Consider the following 24,819-nt stretch of genomic DNA (forward strand, 5'->3'; position numbering starts at 1 on the left):
GATGAGCCCACAGACAGCAGTGCATAGTCCAAAAATTCCAATAGCGTACCTTGAGAACTAACATGTGAGTGTGCTCTTTTCATTTGTCATGGCATGCATAAAAAAAAGTTCACCGTACATAAAGTCAATGAGCATACACTCCGGTAAATTTGTGATGTTAGCAAGGTTTAAATACACTGGATGTGATTCTTGAGGGAGCGATTACCTTGGTGTAGACAAATGAATAAAACCGCTGGATCTATGTTGTGGCAGAGTTTTCTGTTACAAAGCAGACTCTCACAACGGACGTACATATCCAAATGCAGTTAATTAAAGGCAAGGTCGTATAGGCAAAAGTCATAAAACAGGAGCATGAAGGTAATCCAATAAACAAAGTCAAAACAAAGGCAAAAGTTCAGGCTAGGTGACAAAAATCAAAATGATGAACACGGCAATAATCAAAACACAGGAAATCAAACAAGAATGATTTGTGAAAGTGAGGTGTATAAACCATGTAATCAGTCTGTCATAAGCTACAGCTGTGTCTGTGTTGACTAAAATGAGTCTGTGAGGAGTGCAAAGGGTTCTGGGAGTTGAAGTTTATTAGAAGTACTGGGAGCCTCTTCAGCTGCTCCAGAACGCAGCAGCACGAGTGGTCTTCAATGAACCTAAACGAGCACATGTCACTCCCCTGCTAGTCCGTTTGCACTGGCTGCCAGTTGCTGCTTGCATCAAATTCAAAGCTCTGATGTTTTCCTACAAAGTAACTTCTGGCCTTGCACTTCTTATCTGCTCTCACTTCTGCAGATCTATGTGCCCTCCAGAAACTTGCTTTCTGTGAATGAACGTCGCCTCGTGGTTCCATCCCAAAGAGGGAAGAAATCACTTTCGCTCACGCTCACGCTCACGCTCAATCTGCCCAGTTGGTGGAATGAACTCCCTAACTGCATCAGAACGGCAGAGTCACTCGCTATTTTCAAGAAACTAAAAACTCAACAATTTAGTGTCCACTTCACTTCCTAATCTGCAATTGCCTCTCTGGATATCACACTAACTGTACCAAAAAAAAAAAAAAAGTACTAATACTTTCCTTCTTAGACTTTACAGACCTGAAACTTGCCTATTGACCTTTTTCTCTGCTGACGAGTGGGCGCTGCCATTTGAATCTTTTTGGCTCGAGACTTCCGGTCTCATTCACTTCCATTCATTTTTAGACAATAAAAACTGCTTATTACGCTGCTTGATGTTGCAATTTGATATTTTCTTGTTATATTATACTACTTGGTCTGTATAGTCATGCAAACATTTGTTTGTAGAGCAAGTAGTTTGACCGTTTTTTGCCGATTATTATTCCTAGTCATTTCTCCCATAGGCGACTGAATCGGAAGTTCTAAGACAATCGCGAAAACAGGCGCACTTCTGCATTTTAGAATAAGGTCAATAGGACTTATTCATTGTTGCTCTTATAGTTGTGTAAGTTGCTTCCTTGTCCTCATTTGTAAGTCGCTTTGGATAAAAGCATCTGCTAAATGTAAATGTAAAATGTAAACTAATCTCCACCGGAGAAAACACAGCTGACAATCGCAGCACTGTCCTTTGTCATTGCAAACTAGCTGCAAATTAGCTGTAAGTTTGCTGCTTCTGTCCAACATCTACATTACCCAGATGATGAAGATGAAACTAGCATGGACATTTCAGCAAGACAATGATCCAAAACACAGCCAAGGATATGGTTTCAGAAAAAAGATAACCAAGCTGTAGAAAGGCCCAGCCAATTACCTGACTTGAAATCAAAAGAAAACACAAAATAAAGATTAGATCTGACAGGCGAGACCAACAGAACCATCAAGATTTTTCCACTCTGTTGAAGTCTGTGGAAACAAATCACACATTAGCAATACATGTTACTACATTCTCCAAATGAGTGACATCTTTAAGCTGCCATTACCAAAAACACCTTTTATTCATATCCAGCATATGCTTTACGCAATGGGTGCCCTTCCAGCTGCAACCCATCACTGGGAAACACCCTTACAACCTATTCACACACATAAACTACAGACAGTTTAGCTTACCCAATTCACCTATACCACATATCTTTGGACTACTGGGGGAAAACGAAGCACCTGAAGGAAACCCACATGAACATGGGGAGAACATGCAAACTCCACACAGAAATGTCAACTGATCCAGCCGAGGCTCGAACCAGTGATCTTCTGGCTGTGAGACAACAGTGCTACCCACTGCGACACCTTGCAGCCCAAAAGCCTTTTGTATTTCAGAAGTTCAGTACTTTTCTCCTTGTGTCATTCCATTGTTATTACACAAACCTCATTTTTCAGATTTTCTTAGTTTTTTTTATTTTTTATGTTTGTATTGTTTGTTTGTTTTTTTACCATAATCTGGTTCAAATCTATGTTAACAGCTCCTTTAGAAATATTATTCATAGGAAAAACAATGTTAAATACTTATTTCCCCCAGTTTATATACCAACACTAGTGCATCTAAAAAATATTACAATATCATTGAAAAGTTTATTTAAGTAATTAGAAGGGTTGGGTACTAAAATAGTACCTATGTAACCTGTATGCACCGGATTGAATCAGCATATTATCGATTTCGGTGCCACTGGTGCTGCAACAAGGACCTAAAAAGCATCAAAGGCATAAATCAAAGGCACACAAGTACACGTTTTGTCACACCATCTCTAAACATTTAATTCTAAACAACTTTAAAGAATACGAACACCAGCGGCGAAGTTAGGTGTTTATCCTTGTTGCTTACTTAATAAAACATTTGAGGGCTCATGAAATCAACTTAAAGGCAGTGCAATGCACTGCCTTTGAAAGCTTGCGACATCATCTGGCACTTTTACAGAGTAAGTTTACATGGACATCAATACTCCGATTTTAACATGATTAAGACAATACTCTGAGTATGAGTCTACCATGTAAACAGCGGATTTGATTACCTTAAATGAACAAAGACACCCATTGTCACAAAATTCTTTTTTTTTTTCTTTTCATTCTGCGTGTGGTATCAAAGTCAATTAAAAACAACACTCTTCCACCAGACTTTACTTCATATTTACATCTAATACCTCAGTTTGTCATGAGGTATGAACAATATGTTGCTGAATAAAGGTAAAACTGCCAAACTGCAGCTAATGTCGAAAAATTAAAAATGAAACACTCAAAATTCCATGAAACTCGGGAGGAAATGTGGATAGCTTGGGGACACAATGATGACATTAATCGATCTTTGTACTATAACATGTAAAATGGAATCCTGAAAGGAACATTCAAAAAGCAACTCATGTAAACACCTTCATCATATCATTGACTTATTCAGATTAAGGCAAATAATTAGATTACGGATGTCCATGTATACGTAGTCACAAGCCCTATGTAGTAAGTATGCTACTGTAAGCCCCAAGTAGTAAGTAAGCTAATGTAATCTTAATTACATAATGCAAATCTTAAATTCATGCTAAAAACTAATGATCAAAGTAAATATATTAATGCAATTCAATTTAAATATATAAAATATGAATTGATGTTAACTTAAATTATATTGGTCAATTAAAATTAAAAAAATAATTTAATGATTAAAATATTTTTTTGTCAAATACATTTTTTTTCTAGAGTCATCTACCATAATTTTGTGGCTCAAAAGTATTAGTTCAGGCTACATTTTGGCACTGGTGCAGTTTTAAAAGTATTGATTTAGCACCAGTATTTAAATAACCCTAAACAAAACCCACTAGTAAAAAATCATTACACATATTTCAAGCGTTTATTTCTTTTAATATTGATGGTTATGATGTACAGCTAATAAAAACTCAAAATTCAGTAACATTTCAGAAAATTTTTTATGTTATCTAAGACCAATATATATATATATATATATATATATATATATATATATATATATATATATATATATATATATATTACTTTACTTTACACATTACTTGTGCAATGTGACATGGCATGGTACCGATCAGTTGTGCGGAGTTGTCATGGAAGCCCGGGTTGCTCTGATAGCAGTGTTTAGCACTTCTGAGTTGTTGGGACTGCTATTTCATATGTTTCTTTATAATGCTCTATATAGATTCTGTATGGGGTTCAGGTCCAGCATGTTTGCTGGCTAATTAAACACGGGGATACAATGGTCCTTAAAACAAGTATTGGTACTTTTTAGTTTGTTAGTCTTGCTGGTAAATCATATCATTATCTCCATAAAACTGGTCAGCATAGGGAAGCATGAGAAAATTTCAGATGGGTCTTAACTTGGCTAAGAAAATAATGTACTGCTTTCACTTTATAAATAAATATATATATATATATATATATATATATATATATATATATATATATATATATATATATATATATATATATATATATATATATATATACATTTGTAAATATTTAAAAAATATATTTAAAAGTGTAAATAGTATAAAAGGTGTGTGTGTGTGTGTGTGTGTGTGTGTGTGTGTGTGTGTGTGTGTGTGTGTGTGTGTGTGTGTGTGTGTGTGTGTGTGAGTGAGTGAGTGAGTGAGTGAGTGAGTGAGTGAGTGAGTGAGTGAGTGAGTGAGTGAGTGAGTGAGTCAAATACATAAATTCACTGTAATTATATCCAGTATTATTTTTTTATCTGTTTTCTGTGTTTAGGTGATGGACATTCCAGAGGAACTCATTGAAAGACATGACCTCATGGTTGACTTTATTATAACAGCAACAAGAGTCATCAAGACTGAATGTAAACACCCTAAACCACAAGGCATCATTTGGTCTATGGTATTCATTTATATTTGTTATCTTTTTTGGGACATTTGCCACTGTGTTACAGTTTTAAAAGTTTTAGCTTAAGTTTGCTTATCAATTAATTAGTACTAAGACTTTTTGGGTTGCAAGATCTATATTTTCTATCTACTGTATATTGTGTTCATCAAATTTAGAAATTGGTATGGATGTGTATATTTACTCTATACTGATTCAATGAGAACAACCCCCAGATGTGAAGATTAGTTAAAGGGGTGGTCCACTACGATATCAAATTTTAAATTATAGTTAATGTGTAATGTAGCTGTGTGATTGTAAACAGCATTTCTGAATGTAAAATGCTTTAATGCAAACAGACACCTTGGTTTTTACAGAGTTAGCTTAGCAAAGCCTACAAAGAACGAATTTTGGGGACTACAAAAAATACTTCCGGCCCGTGTGAGATCACAAAATACTTTTACCGCGCACACACACACTGCGCAGCTAAGGGCCGTAGCCAGAGGCTCTGTAATGTTACAGCAGAGAGAGAAAATGCCATCCTGCTATTTCCACAGAGCTTCTCTGTTTCTGTGTTTGGGCTTCCAAAGGACACAACACAAAGACAGAAGTGCTTACAGTTCAATATTAATTATGTTCCAGATAATTATAATATACATAGCAAGCATGTTTGACAAAACAGCTTCCAGAATCTCCTCCGGTTCAGTTCTGGATTCAGTTAAAATCTTCTCGAAGATGGATCATCTACAAGCAAACACTGAACTCTTAGCCACGACCTGTAAGTGTTTTAATTTGTTAAAATTGATCATGACATGTACAGTGTCTAGCCTTAACGGTATGTTGTAGCAAAGATGTAAACAATGGGAAATGATGTTCGCCACCGCTAACGATTTAGCTACAATTTCATATTTATCAGTCAAACTGCTGTAAACACACACACTTCATTGGCACGTGCAGCCTCTCTCTGTGTGTGCGCGACTTTGCATTGTTTCTCTATAGGCAACTTATCCATGCGTTTTAACGTCTCGTATAATGAAGTTGCAAAAGATATGTAAATGATTCATGTTACTTACATAGGCACATTCCGAATGTCTGTGAAAGACGTCGTGTAACGCGTTGAGTTAAAAAAAATACAGGAGATCACTCCTAACTGATGTGTAGCAGCATAAAAAATCAATCAAGGCTCACACAGGTCGCATTCCACATCTTGTGCTTTATTCTTCTGTCACCACAGAAAATAACTTAATCCAAGCATGAGAGAAAAAGAAAAATAAACATCGCTCCCGCACACATGCGCTTCTCGTCTTACAGATAGTTCATGGTATACATACACACACACACACATAAACACAGACACTATGGCACACACACACTCTCTTAAAGGAGCCGCACCCCATTTCACACGTTACAGACACTTGTCAGATGTTATTTTAGAGAGGAAGCATGAGGTTAACTGACTGTTTACACAAAACGCGAGTGCTTGTACGGGCGTGATGTGGAGCCGATCTGTGAATCGCAGCACATTATGACACGACTTGAGGGCGGGCCTTTCAGATGAACTAGGAAATTTATCAGTTGTTTTCATGTTAGCTGAGTAGCTGTATATAATCAAAGTGAGATTAATGAAAAAAATATCATGATTTCCTTCATGATTTCTTTTGCTCCTCTCTGCCCTAGTTCCTTTGTGGACTCGACAGTTTCTTCAGCTACCTTCTGTAATTTTGAACCGGTGTCTCCCTCTGAGTTAAGGGGTTTAGTGTTTCAGACAAAAACTTCAACTTCGCCGTGTGATCCTATTTCCTCTAACCTTTTAAAGGAGACTTTCAACACAATAGATTCTAGTATACAAGCAATTATTAATTCCTGCTTAGTTTCAGGCACTGTCCCTGCGTTTTTAAAGCATGCAGTTGTCCAGCCATTGCTTAAAAAACCCAATGCAGATTTAAATTGCTTAAATAGCTTCAGTCCTATCTCTTAACTTCCATTTATGTCAAAAGTTCTAGAAAGAGCTGTCTTATCACAGCTACAGCCTTTTTTTAAAATCGTCCCATAAACTTAAACCTTTACAGTCAGGTTTCACTATGCACCTTAGTACTGAAACCGCTCTATTAAAAGTGTTGAATGACTTACTGCTGTCGGTAGATTCAGGCAGTAATGCGGTTTTGGTTTTACTGGATCTGAGCTCTGCTTTCGATACAGTTGATCATATCATCCTTCTGTCACGTCTGGAACATTGGGTGGGCATAAAGGGTTCAGCACTTCAATGGTTTCAGTCATATCTGAAATCCAGGTCTTTTTCAGTTTCTGTTGGCCAATTTATGTCAACATCTGCCCCTCTTCTGTGTGGTGTCCCCAGGGCTCTATTCTGGGTCCAATGCTCTTCAATTTATATATGCTTCCTCTTGGTAATATTATAAGGAAACATAACATCTCTTTTCATTGTTATGCAGATGACTCTCAGCTGTATTTTCCCTTAAAATCTCAGAACTCCCTGCAGTCTCTAATTAATTGTCTTGAGGATATTAAATGTTGGATGGCAAAAAAAGTCCTTTAACTTAATAATGACAAAACTGAGGTTATTCTCTTCAGTCCCTCAAAAACAAGAATGTCGTATATTGGGGGCTTGGGAAGTCTTACACCGTATGTTAAATCGCAAGTAAAAAATCTATGAGTTATCTTTGATTCTTAAAAACAAATTACAAATTAAAAACAAATTAGCTCAGTGGTTAAGAATAGTTATTATCAGCTGAGGATCATCTCTAGACTCAAATCCATTCTTTCCTTTTAAGATCTGGAAAAGGTCATACATGCTTTTATCATGTCCCGCCTAGACTATTGCAATTCTTTATATGTTGGTCTGCCTCAATCCTCATTGGCACGGTTGCAGTTGGTTCAAAATGCGGCAGCTAGACTTTTAACAGGCACCAAAAAACATGCTCATATCTCACCAGTTTTAGCATCTCTTCATTGGCTTCCTGTTAATTTTAGATGTCAGTTCAAGATTTTACTTATTGTTTTTAAAGCACTGAATGGGCAAGCACCTTCTTATATGTCAGAACTTATTAACTTAGAGTCAACTCCTTGGTCTCTTAGGTCCTCAAATAAAATTTTACTGCAAATTCCTCGGTCACGACCTAAATTGAAAGGTGATAGAGCCTTTGCAGTCGCTGCTCCTCGTTTGTGGAACCAGCTGCCACCGGATATTACAAGTGCTTCTTCTCTCTCTATTTTTAAGTCTAGACTTAAGACACATTTTTATTCTATTGCATTCATGCTTTTAATCTTTATTGTGGTTCTTGCTGTAATACTTATATTCCTATTATTACTTTTATTGTTATTTTTACTCTTTTAGAGTGTGTGCTATGGTTTTGTTCAGCACTTTGGTCAGTGCCAAACTGAAGTAAATGTGCTTAATAAATAAACTTTACTTACTTAATTACTTACTTCAAGTGAAACATGAGCACACATCGCTTTGCATCTTATTAACACAACCAAGCCTTAAAACAGGGCTATTCAATTGGCGGCCCACGGGCCGAATCCGGCCCCGAGACGCTTTGTTCCAGTCCTCCAAACAGTGTGACCAAGACATCAAAAATACATTAAATTCAGTCGACAAATGTTCACTATAGTTTTGAAGTTACGTGCGTCTGTTCAATAACAGCACGAGCTGCAGTTAAAGACTGCACAGAGCGTGAGTCATCATAAGCGAGTGGTGCGGGCAGCCGAAAACATGTTTGTAGAAAAGGCTATTTGTAAAATGCACTGATATCATTAATAGGGATGCAACGATTAGCTGATTTTACTATTAACTGCGCTTTAATTCGTCACAGTTTATTAATCGTAAAGTCTTCTCTAAGCTGCATTTTTGTTGCATGAAACGAAACTGCTGCAAAATGCCAAGTTGCTTGTGCGCCAGTTTTAAGTTTGAAGTACACCAAGGCTAATACGCACACACACAGGATTGACTATAGCAGCGGCCGTTCCCATATCACATCTTTTCCGCTTGCAAGTTTGTTATTTCTAATGTAAGAATATATGACAATATGCCGGCACCAGCGGAATGACGCCCTTGCGTCTTTCTGGGCGCACGCAGTAGAAAACATCCCACGATGAGAGTTGTGCGTGCCTTTCAGTTTAAACAAAAGATATGTCAGACAAATTATTATTAAAATGATTATGTTTCCATGAATGCAGATGGCAACAACAGTTAATCGAAATAGCTACTTACCTAATATAAAGCTTGAATTTACATTAGACGTGATAACAGTGAAACCATGGTTATTCTTCAGACTATATAATCGTACAACCAAAATCTGTAATTGTTGCATCAATAATTGTTATGCAGTTCAAACATATGAATGTGTCTGAATGTAGAAGAAGCCTACTTCAGCAATGCACTACTTTTGTTGTGCTCTGAAATAAAACATTTGAATGTTTGTAAAAAAAAAAAAAAATTCTATTGTACAAAGCAGTAATATTATGTAGTTTCAAAATACAATATATTAACATTTTAATGTAGAAAAAGCCAATATGGGTGTCTTAAGGAGCAAAAATATACAGTATATGGGCTCTTATATGCTGTTGTGTCATCACTCATATAGCAAGTCTTATCTCTCCGGCCCTTCGTTAGGGATGCTTTTCATGAACCGGCCCCCATGACAAACTAATTGAATAGCCCTGCCTTTCATGCACACATTATTTAATCATATTTATTGTTAACTAAACATATTACTGACATATGTTAATGCATTAATGTTGTAGGGGATCAACCTAAGTTTTAAGATCGATCATGGTTTATTAGCTCATTTTCAATGAACCGGATCTTGAAGATCTTAAAGATTCGACTCAATTGATTCAGACTGAATCGGATTAAACGATTCACACTTTATCTACCATTTGTCCCACTAATAGAAAACATCTTTAACTGCTTAAGATCAATCTGTACCAGATCAGCATAAGACAACGTTTGTTCCTCAGTTTGTCATGGGGCATGAAAAATATAATGCTGAATGAAAATAAAACTGACGAGCTGCTGTTAAAGTTGAACATTTAAAAATGAAATTGCATGAAACTCCAGAGGAAACGTGGATAGTGTGGTGACACAATGACATGCAATATGGGATCATGAAAGTAACATTCAAAAAGCAACTCATGTAAACATCTTTATCATATTTTTGTTTTAATAAGGTTATTATTAACCTATTAAGGCTAATAGTTAGAATACTGATGACCATGTAAACAACGTCACAAGCCCCAATCCTAGAAAATAGGTGTTCCTTGATTTTGATGACAGCCTTTCCACAAGTTGTAAGCTAATGTAATGTTACTTGCATAATGCAAATCTTAAATTTATGCCAACAAACAAATGATTAAAATCAATATATTAATGCTATTTAATTCAAATATATAAAATATGAATTGATACTTTTAACTTTATTTATATTGTTTAATATGTTGTTAAATAACTAGAGTCATCCACCATTATTTTATAGTTCAAAAGTATCGGTTCGGGAACCGTTTTGACACCAGAACTGGTATTGAAATAACCCCAAAAGAAACACAACCCTATCAATACACAGGGCTATCTAGTTTTGTATTTTGTTTTAATTAGTTGAAAAGTTGTAATTTAATATACAGTCAGATTTTTATACACAGACAAAATTGTTCATACCCCTGGCAAATTCAGACTTAAAGTTACTTTTATTCAACCAGCAAGGTTTTTTTGGACTGGAAACTGGAAATGACACAGGCTTCTCCGAAAAGATATTAGGATGATGTACAAAATGCATCATTGTGGGAATTTTTCTCAGCATTTAATTACCTTTGAACAAATGGCATGTCCAAAATTATTCATACCTATCTCAATAACCAATAAAAAAGCCTTAAGGCTCATACACACCAGGACACTTTTTGTTTGTGTTTATTGTCAGCGTTTATCGAGACGTTTATTTTCGTATTCAGCGCAACAAAACAAAAAAACTAGCATGAGGTGCTTTCTTAAAATATTACGCTTTGACACCTGTCTTTTTGCATGTTGGTGTGCAGGATTAAATTGGTGCCCTTTATTTAGTCACAAGGAGTTGAACATTGACGGTGTGCATGGGCCTTTACTCTACGCTTGCTATAATTTCTGACCAGTTTTTTGCATGCCTCCACTGGTATTTTTTCCTGTTCATCTTTTGCAATGAGCTCCAATTCTTTCAATTTGGAGGGTCTCTTTGAGGGTCTACTTAAGCAGCTTTTAGTGGAAGTTCTACCATGTTGTCATTGTCATGCCAACTTGCTACACAGAAGCTTGCAACACTTGCACCGCCTCTGAGTTCTTTTTATTAGTTCACTGCTGTGGAACTGACATTATTGAGAGTGCTGCTGTGAGTAAAAGTTGAAACAGTTTTATCTTGACACTCTTCTAAAAACAAACATGGTACTCATGTGTGAGGTGCAACAAAAGATGCACATCTGTTAATCCAAGTCTGAATAGAAAAACAGTGGAAATATAAGACTGTCTCATCTTGTGCTTTTCATAAAAGTAATAAAAAAAATCTAAATCTGTTTTTTGATTTACAATAAAAAAATATTTTTTTCAATTTACTGTTACACACACACACACACACACACACACACACACACACACACACACACACACACACACACACACAGGGCTTGGCATTAACTTTTTTGATCACCAGCCACTGCAGGTAGTAGTTTTCCAACATAACTAGCCACTTGCCATTTTCACTAACCACAATTTTATTGTTGGGAAAATATATTTTATACACAGAAATGACTTTAACATGCTAAAATTACTTTGATTAGATTAGATAGGTTATCTCCACATGCTTCCTCATTCATTTCACTTTTTGTGTGTCATGTATGAGCTTGCTCAATAGTCATGAGCAAATGGGTCATGATTTCATAGTGTAACAACTATAGTTTTTATTTCACATAATTTTCAGAGCTCAAAATGAAGGATTTAGCAAAGTAATCTCTGACAACACCAAACATAAATAATTAATTATTTCTTAGCCACAATTTTAAATGTGTCAAAACAAGCAAAATATAGCTGTATACTATACATTTTATTTAATAAAACATATGCACAGTAATCTGTCCTGGCTAAAAGTCCCAGCTCACCAGTTAACACATAAATGGGGAGTTATATCTCCCATTAAAGCAATGTTATTATAAATAAAAAAGATAATTAAACCATAATAATGCAAAAGAAAGCAATTAAAAAACATACCGTGTGATAACGAAAGGATGATCACACACACGGTTAACATTAGACCCATTAATAATCTGTTTAAAGAATAGTTAAAGCGAAAGCAGCCGGTGCTGGTTACAAAAAGAAAAATCTGGAACTCTTGAAAGCAGCAAGACCGTGGGTGCATGTTCATCACTTTTTGTCTAGTGTATTTGAAACAGAACCAATCACATCAGTTGTGTTTCTAGACACAATTGCTTCACAGTTGCTCACGCGAACGCAATTATTTTTGTAAGTCGTGTTGCTTCTCAATTCTAAGATCGTCTTTGCATGCATATTGGACCATCCTTATTTTCAAACCCTGCTTTTAAGAATTATTATCCGGGGAAATTATTTTTAACCAGCCAAAGTGACTAGTGGAAGTGTCTGTCTTACTCGTCACCGCTGAAATCTACCCGCATTTGGTGGGTTGGTGATGGGTGTTAAGGCAAGCCTTGTATATCTGTCTATATTTATTATTTCCTTTATTTATTTGCTTTATTTAGCCAGGAGATCACATTGAGACAGTACTGTTTCTTCTTCCAGTGAGACCTGGTCAAATATTTAATAAAAATATTTATTTAGAGGGCTTTACATTAACACCCGCCAACCCGCATGGGTAGATTTCAGTTTTGGCGGGTTAGACTTAGACAGCCGCTCCCACTAGCCACTTTGGCAGGTTGGAAATAATTTTTAAATTGTGGTTTTCTTAAAGCAAGGTTCGACAATAAGGATGTCCCAATACGCATGCAAATGTTATCTTATAATCGAGAAGCAGCATGACTGACAAAAATAACTGTTTGCGCGAACAAAAGCAGGTAAATACCTTTGAGAAGATGATTACTCACGCAGCCGCGCGCTCCCGTTTACTTGCGCGAAACCATAGATATATACACTAGCCGCCACATTGGTACAGTGCTTCCAGGACAAATGTCATTTAACCGCACTAGTCAAGACGGTGTTATTACGTGAAGATGCGGGACTTTAGCGCTGTCTACGGGTGTAGTAACGAGCAAACAAAGAAAACAAAGCACAAAGGCAGAACATTTCATAGGTAAGATTAAGTTTTTTTCTGTTTTTGAATGTTCTGAACTTTTGTGCTAATCAGGTAATGTTATTGATGATGACAGTCACTTACTGCATTCACCATAAGGCAAAGCAGCTCCAACTCACACTAAACACTCGACTTATGCTAGTTTTGTTGAATAAAATCAGCAAACAATGCAAAAGAAATATGACAACGAGATGCTGCGCTGCCAGACACTTGTATTATTATCGGCTAACTTTAGTGAAAGAGTCGTTCGGGGGATTCATTCACAAACGAATCGCTCCCTCCGTCAGTATGAGAAGTGAAAGCAGGAGAGGAGCTGTGTTTCAGGACATGATTAGATCAAATATAACAGGGAGGGTGAATAGTACATTTCTGTACACACAAACACAAGCTTTTTGTCAGGAATGCCCGTGCGGTCACTGATCCATCAATGTAGAAAAATGATGTAAAATTATAATTTTTGTAATTAGAAAAAAAAAATTACACACTAACATCCAGGAAAACTCCCAATCATAGATATACGTGTATATGTGTATATCTCTGGCTTTGGATGGCCACAGTCCTCCACTGTACCTTGGTCCCGCATTCATTTCAAAGGAGCGCTACTGTAGCAAGATGGCGGCGCTATTGACGCATTCCGTCCAATAGACAACAATAGGCCAGGCGACATCTAGTGTTTATATCTATGGCGCGAAACAACCATGTGTAGACGAAGCTCAACTGATGTGATCGGTTCTCTTTGAAATAGACTAGACAAAAAGCGATGCTCGTGTAAACAACAAACCTTTTGTCTGCAGCAGCAGTAGTCACTGCTTTCGTTTTAATTATTCTCAGGCATGTGATCATCCTTTCATTATTTCATTGCAGTATGTTAGGCAAGGCAAGGCAAGTTTATTTATATAGCACATTTCATACACAATGGCAATTCAAAGTGCTTTACATAAACAAGAATAACAGAAACAAGTAAAATAAAAATAAAAACAAATAATAAAAATGCGTAAAAACAAAACAAAACAGAAAAACAGGTAAAATGTGATATAAAAGAATGAAGAAGAAGAGAAAAACATGATAGTGCAATCTGTCGGACGCAGCACAGTGCTCATTCAGTAAAGGCACAGCTAAACAGATGTGTTTTCAGTCTTGATTTGAATGTGCCTAATGTTGGAGCACATCTGATCATTTCTGGAAGCTGATTCCAGCAGCGAGGGGCATAGTGGCTGAAGGCAGATTCACCCTGCTTTGACTGGACTCTTGGAACTTCTAGTTTATATGATCCTAATGATCTGAGTGATCTGTTAGGTTTGTATTCAGTGAGCATATCTGTGATGTATTTAGGTCCTAGGCCATTTAGTGATTTATAGACCAGTAATAATACTTTAAAATCTATTCTGAATGTAACTGGCAGCCAGTGTAAAGACCTGAGGACAGGTGTGATGTGCTCTGATTTTCTGGTTCTGGTTAGAATTCTGGCTGCAGCGTTCTGGATGAGCTGCAACTGTCTGACTGTCTTTTTAGGAAGACCAGTGAGGAGTCCATTACAGTAATCCACTCTGCTGCTGTTAAAGCATGAACAAGTTTTTCTAAATCTTTACTAGAAACAAAGCATCTGATTCTTGCTATGTCTTTGAGATGATAGTATGCTGATTTACTGACTGCTTTGACATGACTGTTGAAACTCAGATCTGACTCAAGAGTCACACCAAGATTCTTGACCTTATTTTTTGTCGTTTGACCTTTAGTGCCAAGGTACGCATTTACCTTGAGAACCTCATCTTTGTTTCCAAACACAATTATTTCAGTTTTCTCTTTGTTTAACTGAAGAAAGTTTTGGCACATCCAATTGCTCATTTCATCAATGCATTGGCAGAGGGTGTCAATGGGGCTGTAGTCATTAGGCACTAAGGCTAGGTAGATCTGAGTGTCATCAGCATAGCTGTGGTAGGAGATTTGGTTCTTTCTCATTATTTGGCTTAGAGGGAGCATGTAAAGGTTGAACAGGAGAGGTGCCAAAAATGAGCCTTGTGGGACTCCACATGTCATGGGTGTCCACCTCGACCTATGGTCACCTATACTGACATGGTAACCTCTCCCTTCAAGGTAAGGTCTAAACCATTTGAGGACCGTGCCAGATAGCCCAACCCAGTTTTCCAGCCTATCCAGAAGTATGCTGTGATCGACAGTGTCAAATGCAGCACTGAGATCCAACAATACCAGCACTGTTATTTTACCTGAATCTGTATTTAGGCGTATATCATTGATTATCTTTATAAGAGCGCTCTCTGTACTGTGATGTGCTTCTGAACCCCGATTGAAAATTGTCTAAACACCCCCTGAAGTTTAAGAACTTGTTAACCTGGTTAAAAACAACTTTTTCAATGACTTTGCCAATGAAAGGGAGATTTGAGATTGGCCTGTAATTGCTCAATAGGGTGTTATCCAGGTTGCTCTTCTTCAAGAGGGGTTTAACAACTGCAGTTTTAAGTGAGGTTGGAAAAATCCCTGATAGAAGTGAAGCATTTACCACTTTTAGAAGATCCATTTCTAAACAGGTAAACACCGTTTTGAAGAATGATGTGGGGAGCGTGTCAAGACTGCAGGTTGATGTTTTCATAACTTGCACAATCTCTTCTAAGATTTTGCCGTTAATTGCCATGAAATCAGACATAATTTCTGATTTCTTAAGTTGTGGTTGAGCTTGTTTGATATCGACACAACTTGACTGATTGGATGAGCTGATTGCCTTTCTGATATTATTGATCTTATCAGTGAAGAAATGAGCAAACTCATTACATTTGCTTTCAGAGAGGAGCTCACTTGGAATCTGACTGGGGGGGTTTGTGAGTCTCTCTATCGTTGCAAAGAGTGTGCGAGCATTATTTAAGTTGCTGTTTATAAGGCTTGAAAAGAAAGTCTGTCTAGCAGTGTTTAGTTCCATATTAAAGCCATGAAGACTGTCTTTATAGATATTATAATGGACTACTAGTTTCGTCTTTCTCCACATACGCTCAGCTTTTCTGCACTGTCTTTTCATCATTTGTACTCTTGGTGACCTTGTCCAAGATCCCTTTTGCCTGCCTGTCATCTTCTTAACTTTAACAGGAGCGATGTCATTTATGACATTCTCAATTTTAGAATTGAACAAATCAAGGAGAGAATCAACAGAGTCTGCAGATATACTTGGTGCTAGCGATATGGCCTTCATAAACTGCTCACTGGTGTTCTCATTTATGCATCTCTTTCTGACAGAGACAGATCTGTCTTTAATCATCCTTAACAACAGTCGATGAAATGTGTAAACCCTTAGTTATAAGTAGATCAAGAGTGTGTCCACGATTGTGTGTGGGTCCTTGAACATGCTGAGTCAGATCAAAAGTGTTAAAAACAGTCATCAGTTCTTTTACAGCATTGATTTCTGGATTATCAATGTGAATATTAAAATCCCCAGCAATACTAAAATAATCAAATTCAGAGGTTACAATTGATAACAGCTCTGTAAAATCCTCAATAAAAGCTGGAGAATATTTTGGAGGTCTGTAGATAATGATCAGTAAGATGCGTGGAGCACCTTTTAGTGCTATACTCAGATATTCAAAAGACAAATAGTCACCAAATGACACTTGTTTACATTCATACACATCTTAAAACAGGGCAGCGATGCCTCCACCTCTCCTATTAACTCTGCAAACACTCAAAAAGTCAAAGTTTAAAGGAGCTGCTTCATTCAGAACTGCTGCGCTACAACTGTCATCTAGCCAAGTTTCATTTAAAAGCATAAAATCAAGGAAATTTGTGTTGATAAAATCATTGACTAAAAGAGACTTATTGTTGAGCGATCTGATGTTTAAAAGCGCTAACTTAACAGTTTTAGCTGTTTTCTCTATAGTAGTCTCAGATCTACATTTAATAGATCTTTACATTTTACCAGATTTGAATGATTTGCTTTACGGCCTGATGTTACCTGCTTTCTTTTGCTAACAGTTATTTCTGTAAATATAGTTTAATTATCATTCTTTACAATGACATTGCTTTAATGTTAGATTAACTTCCCATTTATGTAACTGCTGATGTGGGACCTTCAGCCAGGACAGATTACTTTGCATATTTTAGATACATAACTAGATATTTTTAAATGTCAATTTAAAAAAAAAAAAAAAAAGAAAAGTTTTGTTGAATAAAAAGTACATGTATACAGCTATATATTTGCTTGTTTGACACATTTAAAATGTGTGGCTAAGAAATAATTATATCTTTTTGGTGTGGTCAGAGATAAATTTGGCAAATACTTAATTTTGAGCCCTAAAAAGTCATGTGAAATACAAACCAATTGCAATGCGACACAACCCATTTGCTCATGCACAGTAAGCAAGCTCATACACAACACACACAAATAGTGAAATAAATGATTAGGCATGTGGACAACACAACATCTATATGAAGTCATTTTAGCATGTCAAAGTCACATTTATTGATATAAAATATATTTTCCAAGCAAAAGAATTGTGGCTAGTGAAAATGGCAAGTGGCTAGTAATGTTGAAAATTTACTAGCCACAGTGGCTGGCGATCAAAAAAGTTAATGTCAAGCCCTATATATATATATATATATATATATATATATATATATATATATATATATATATATATATTGCATCATTTTAAACTAATAAAATGTCAGCAAAATCACTGTTAAAATTTTATAGTTGAGAGACTTCCGGTTAAGCATGTGAGTGGGTAGACGCACTTGAAGTTAGCTCCCGAGCATTTTCATCTTTCAATATATCTAGCTGGCTGCTTAAATCTTTAAACATGCTTGGTGGTTTCCTATTTGCATCAGGCATCAGACGGTTACAGTTTGGACGGACTTATGGCTTCTGAAAGGCAGAAAAAAATTAAAATGTCGGCGGCCGCGACAGAGTCATGGCGACAGGCTGCCGCTGGATCTGGAGAATCTCCGTGCCACGCTATCACCGAGCTAACTTCTACCATCGCAGAACAGGTGAAAGCAGCAATTGACACTGCTCTTGCTCCAGTTGTTGCATCGTTTGAGAGTTTTAAATCAAGCATCGAGTCACAAGGTCGACGCATTGACGAACTTGATCAGCACATGAACAATTACAGCGACCGCATTGTAGCACTGGAGCAGACGGTGCTAAAGTTGAATTAAGCCAATAAAGTACTCACCGAGAAAGTGGAGGACTTGGAATCGCGCTCTCGGCATTGTAATCTCTGGGTTATCGTCTTCCGGAAGGAGTAGAAGGGAGCGATCCGGTCACATTTATGTCACACTTTTTCCAGGACGTGCTCGGATCGGAGATGTTTCCAGCTCCTCCATTGCTGGATAGAGCGCACTGTATTGGCCCCGTATCTTTGGCCGACAAGGAGAATCAAAGAGCTAGAGTGATGATTGTGCGGTTTCACTACTTCACCGACAAAGAAAAGGTTGTCCGGCGAGGGAATTGGAACCAGCTCTTCTATCAGAGCCACAAGATCTTCATTTTCCCTGATCATAACTCTAGTGTGGCTAAAAGGAGAGCAGCATTTTCAGTTGTGAGAAATGGCTTGCGTGAGAAGAATGTGAGATTTTTTCTTAGATTCCCGGCTCGCCTAATTATCAGCATTGGCGATGAAAAGTTTCAATTCGACTGCCCTAAAGAAGCCCAGCGGTGGTTCAACGAACGGTATTCTACTTCTTAGACATCACACTGAGATGAATACGCAATAAACATCATTGTATTAACAGCTGTACAGTACTCCGTTAACTGATGACTGTTAACCAAGCTGGTTCAGAAAAACTTTTTTTTTTTTGTTTTTTTTTTTCATGGTGCCAGAAATGACTTTTGCTTTATATGTTCGGGAGTGACCTCACGTGATTTAGATGCCGATATATAGTGTTTTTGTGCATCGGAGGTTAACAAGTTTTGGAGTTCTGCCTCCATTGTTTAGGAATGGAGAGAAGAAGTTGAGTAATGTTCCGGGTAAAGATGGGTGGGGAGGGATGGTGGGCGGTGTTATTTATCTTTATTTTTTAATTTATTTATTTATTTTTGTGTGTGCTTCTCTATGCCTGTGGCCTTCTCTCAACTTGTATATTAAAGCAACTGGATGAACAAAACCAGAAATTTAGTTAGATTCTTGAGTTGGGATGTTAAAGGACTCAATGGTCCTATTAAAAGATCTAAAGTTCTGACTCATTTGAAGCTACAAAAACCTGACATTATACTCCTTCAGGAAACACATCTGCGACTTAAGGATCAAGGCAGACTCCAAACTCGTTGGACATCACACACTTTTCATTCCAACTTTGATTCCAGATGTAGAGGAGTTGCCATATTGATAAATAAGACTGTTCACTTTTCTATGGACAATGTTATTTCTGATGTGAATGGTTGATACCTAATTGTGAAAGGGAAAATTTCACAAACACCAGTAGTTTTGGTAAATGTCGCCTCACAGCAAGAAGGTCGCTGGGTCGAACCTCGGCTCAGTTGGTGTTTCTGTGTGAAGTTTGCATGTTCTCCCTGCCTTCACGTGGGTTTCCTCCGGGTGCTCCGGTTTCCCCCACAGTCCAAATACATGCAGTACAGGGGAATTGGGTAGGCTAAATTGTCCGTAGTGTATGAGTGTGTGTGTGTGTGGATGTTTCCCAGAGATGGGTTGCGGCTGGAAGGGCATCCGCAACATAAAAACTTGCTGGATAAGTTGGCGGTTCATTCCGCTGTGGCGACCCCGGATTAATAAAGGGACTAAGCCGAAAAGAAAATGAATGAATGAATGAATGTTTCTATATAGGAATTTTGGTACAATGGTCTCAGTAGATGCAGTGCCTCAAGGAAAGTGGTCGTTACATCTTGGGGATGTTTCCAGTGAATCAGATTTTGTTTCACATTCAGGGACTGCTTGTCAGCTTTATGTTTTTTTGTGATCTGGCATCCTGAGAATTATCTTACCCAGGGGTGTCCAAACTTGGTCCTGGAGAGTTGGTGTCCTGCTGAGTTTAGCTCCAACATGCCACAACACATCTGCCAGGAAGTTTCTAGTATATCTAATCAGAAGTTAATTAACAGGTTCAAGTGTGTTTGAACTCTCCAGGACACAGGCACTCCTGAACCGAGTTTAGACACCCCTGTTCTTACCTACAGTATGTAACAAGAATTACTAAGTCTTGTTCAGATGGTCTCTATATATTTACTAACCTGTTATAACCTACCAATGTTTTCAGTTACACAAAGAAGAACTGAAGAAAATACCCATTCTGAAGAAACTAAGAACACTGGAGCAGGAAGCTGGAAAAGATGTTGCTTTGAAATTAATACATGCTGGAGAGGATGAATATAGGAAATCCAAAGAGCTACAATGGCAATCTCATCCTAAAGCTGACTTGGAATTTAAATGTTTAGCTTCGAATTCTGACAGGTGTTCTGGATTTGAACCCAAATTTCCTACCACCACTGTATACCTGAGTGACATTCCTCCTGCATTACGTGTAAGTGAGTTGAAGGGCCTGCTCAGAGAACAGGAAGTTGTTCCTTTGCAAATCAGATGGCAGGGGGCAAAGCGCAAAGCTTTCCTGCTATATGCCGATTTCACTGGAGCAGAACGAGCTACCGCCATTCTTCAAAAACTCTTCATAAATGGCCACACCATACAAGCCAAGTGTGTCAGTAGTCAGAAAATGTAGTGTATTTAATACACCTTTCTGAAATGTAGACCTTCGTAATAATAAAATTGTTAAAAATAATTAAACATTGTGTATGATTTCTAAGGGTTAAGTAGATCTGAGCTGTAAAGAAATATAATATTCTTTAAATAAATTCTTGCATCGATAGGGCTCATTACTGTACATGATAATCCGTGTGCGTGTGTGTGTATACTGTGCAGTCCTAGATCCAACAAGCCTGACACTATTTGACTATAAAAGGGATTCTGTTTATAGAAGTAGCCATGATTTATAGTACATTTGTAACTGTTTAAGGGCCTGTTATATATGACAGAGCTTACTGCTTAAAACCCCCTTAGCTGTGCTATATACAGTTAACATCTGTCGCAAAATAAAATGTTTCATTATTGAAATAAAAGAATGATGCAGCGGTGGAGCGACCATCACACACTTTGCAGAGCTTGCCAGAACTGAATTAAGCTCCCATACATGTGTGCTTACATCTCAAAGGTAAAACAACCAGAGAAGACTCCTCTTGAAAGGGACATTTATAGACAATGCATATCAAACATTAAGTGGCCATTCTAATATCACAATAATTACCCTCGAATAAAGCAGCGCAATCACTACCTGACTGCTGTAGTGTTTGTGATAAAGAGGGACGAGGCTGTATCCAGCTTCTTATTCGCAGCTTCTTATTGACTCTATTCGGTCCACCCTAAAAACAGTGAGGCTTCAGTTTTTCAGCTTCACGCTCCAGAAAATACACAACAGTTTTAATCAAAGGCTTGTTATGCGGTCCTGGCGCCATTTTGTGGATTAGACAACATCAATCGTTTCAAGTGGTGCTCGCTGCAGAGCCATTTGAGGAGAGGTGAGCTCCAGAGAGGGGGAGCTTAAGCTTGAGCTCCACCTTTTTTGCACTTCTTCTACGAGTGATGTCACTGGGGGTAGGGTTAGGGGTGGGGTTGGTGTACGCATTAAAACAGCTTACAGGAGGAGGAGCGACAGCTCATGCTCCCCCTCTCTGGAGCTCACCTCTCCTCAAATGGCTCTGCAGCGAGCACCCTCTCAATCGTTTTGGGTCTTCTACACTATGGCAGGCTAATGGCCGCTGACAAGCGCTCTCAGAAATTGTAAATATTTTAAAATAGCCACTATTCTTACAAATAAACTGCATAGTTGCAATCTAAACAACTACATTCTCGACTAAAAAAGCCTCAAAAGTACATTTTGTTGTCAAACAACAGAAATATTTGTCTAACTGTAGCGTCTCTCTGCTTGTTGCTGGCTGTATGTGGGTGGAGTAATACACAGAGGTGAAGGGGGAAGAGGCCTTTGCGCGTTGTTACTTGCAAAATATCGCACAGCTATCAACCAATCAGATTCGAGAACCAGACAGAACTGTTGTATAATTTAGTGCTGTCAATCGATTAAAAAAATTAACTAATTAATCACACTTTTTTTTAAATGAATTGCCATTAATCACAATTAATCACATTTAAAAGACTGAAACTTGCCATTTTGGCCATTCAAATGTAAAATTAATGTAAACGCAAGACAAAAACTATTTACATTCAAAATACAATTGTTAATTAGAATTTTTGTTTAACTTGTAACACAGATTTCTTTATGTTAACAACATACTTGCAATAAACCATCAAGATCATGGCTTGACAGCCATATTTATTACAGAAATTAAAACACAGGCATGTAGTGCCATTTGAATTTTAAAACAATCAATACCAATAAAGAAAACATTGATTTCCATGTTGGATTCTAAATGGACTGCAAAAAAATGCCAAAATACAGGCATTGCAAATATGGAAGTTGGAAAATTATAATAATAATAATAAAGTATTGAATACAAAAAATTGTACTCATTGTAAAGTTGTATTGCTGTGAGTTGAGAACATTAATTATAAAGTAGAAACTATTTTTCTTAGTCCTCCTTTTCATTCATCCAGTTGCAAAGACAGTCCAGTCTGATGACATTATCGGGGGACAATGTGGACCCAGCCTGATCTCACAAGGGAGAGTCTATTCCAACCGTGTGAAAATGTAATGGGCGTGGCCAACTTGTGACCTCAATCAAGATTGACCAATAGAATAAGGTTTTTCAGAAGACCCAGCCCACTGAGCTGCAGTTTTCAACTCCCAAAACTATTCAACTTGCAAGCAAAGATTTTAGATCTGCAAAAATGAAACAAAAGTCAAAGCATGAGGAATGAGCACACATTTAATTGATCTGGTGGTAACTGCATAAAATGGCAATCGTTCATTTTTTGCAGTGTGAATTTGTTTGATTAAATCTTTTTTTATTATTTGAAATCTTTTATTTTTTAATTGTATTGTACCTAATTTTGGTCAAAAACTTCTAATGTTTGTTTGAATAATAAAGACTCAAAATTAACTCCAGCATTCATGGGTTCAAAACTTTACAACTCACAAACAAAACATTTCAACCCGCAAGCAAAGATTCTAGATGTGCAATGAATGACAGCAGAAAAAAGAGCAAAAGTAATGAGTGTGCAATGAAAATTGTGGTAACTACATAATAGGACAATTGTTTATTTTTTGCAATCCAAAATATTTTATTATCATTGACATACGTTTTTTATTAAACATGTTTTTTTTATTTGAAATCTTTTATTTTTTATTCACTACATACCTAATTTCTCATTAAAACTTAATATTTTTGATTGAATAATAAAGAAACAAATCTAACTCCATAATTAGGCAAGTCACTGTATAACAATAATTTGTTCTGTATACTGTCGGATAAAATATAGCTTAAAGAGTCTATTATTTTGACCTTAAAATGGTGTGTAAAAAACTGAATTCTAGCCGAAATAAAACAAATAAAACTTTCTTCAGAATAAAAAAATATTATCAGACATACTGTGAAATTACCCTTGCTCTGTTAAACATCATTTGGGAAACATTTGGGAAAGAGGGGCTAATATTCTGACTTCAACTGTATGGATATACAGTTAAAAAATTAAAATTAATTGCATTTCATATATATATATATATATATATATATATATATATATATATATATATATATATATATATATATATATATATATATATATATATATTCATATACATATACATTTTCTCCAAAAAGTCAAGCCCCACTCCCAGGCAGCCATCAGCTGACCTCTTTATGCAGCTCAGAGGAAAGAGCAGTCCTGGAAGATGTTTGCTAATACCAAGAGTTGGACCACGGGCCAGATGGCCATTCAAACCAGACGCAGACCTGGTCAGTCTCATCCAGGCCAGCACCTACTTGTGCTGCAACATAGTTCATTTGTCCCTATAGGTTATTAATCAAGGCTGAACATGAAAACGGGAGTCCCATGGCCTCTTTTAACACACGAGACAGGGATCAATTGTCCCGATGGACATTTTACCAAGGCTGAATCTGGACACGGGCATCCTGCAAGCCACTTTTAACACACCAAGACAGGAATAATGACCAGCCCAGAAATCTGAATTTTCTTTTTTTTTAAACAACTCAGGAAGAGTTACCTTCAGTTTTCTGGTGTTGGCTCAGCAAATCTTCCTTCATGTGGATGAAAGCGGATAGCTGTAGGTAGACGCAAATTGGTGTGTGTGGCCAAGCCTCGTGCAAAATCATATTTAGAAACATTAGGGATATGCTTCCATGACAACAATAGGTCTGCAAATCTCTTAGACTCTGCTCTCAAATTAAACTTTATGCTATACACCACACCATGTGGGCATAGAATGACTGACCAACCACCTGGAAAAGCCAAAATACAAAATTTAGTAGGGGCAATTTTAAGTAGTTATGTCATTAAAGTAAAATATAATTAATCTCACCTGATGCTTAACAGACTTTCTGAAACAATTTGTCGTAGGGCTGTCTGTTCTGCATCTCTGCTCGTAATCTTGAAATGAGGTCCATGCGAGAGCCTTTGGAGTCAATATTGCAGGCCTTGCAGAGTTTTCTTACAACCCCAATCTAATATAAAGTAAAAACATTAATTAGTTAATTTTCTTTTCGGCTTAGTCTCTTTTATTAATCCAGGGTCGCCACAGCAGAATGAACCGCATACTTATAAAGCAAGTTT

At 37.1% G+C, this 24,819-nt stretch overlaps 1 protein-coding gene across 8 annotated transcripts in view; it reads left to right on the top strand.

Annotated features, from left to right (window-relative positions):
• The window catches only part of mthfsd (methenyltetrahydrofolate synthetase domain containing), a 71,505-nt gene extending 50,623 nt beyond the window's left edge, over nt 1-20,882 (top strand). For 6 of the 8 annotated variants that reach the window (XR_012393751.1, XM_073929337.1, XM_073929338.1 and 3 more), the window contains 2 exons: nt 4,659-4,784; nt 20,279-20,882. Coding sequence is in view for 6 of the 8 variants with exons in the window: in XM_073929337.1 (XP_073785438.1) it covers nt 4,659-4,784; nt 20,279-20,737 (585 nt within the window). In the remaining 2 variants the exon portion in view is untranslated. The remainder of the gene's footprint in view (nt 1-4,658; nt 4,785-20,278) is intronic. The other 2 variants (XR_012393750.1, NM_001045099.1) reach the window with 1 other exon arrangement.
• Nucleotides 20,883-24,819: the final 3,937 nt, after the last annotated feature.

The sequence above is a fragment of the Danio rerio genome, chromosome 18, assembly GCF_049306965.1.
Source record: "Danio rerio strain Tuebingen ecotype United States chromosome 18, GRCz12tu, whole genome shotgun sequence".
In the NCBI taxonomy this organism is placed as follows: domain Eukaryota; kingdom Metazoa; phylum Chordata; class Actinopteri; order Cypriniformes; family Danionidae; genus Danio; species Danio rerio.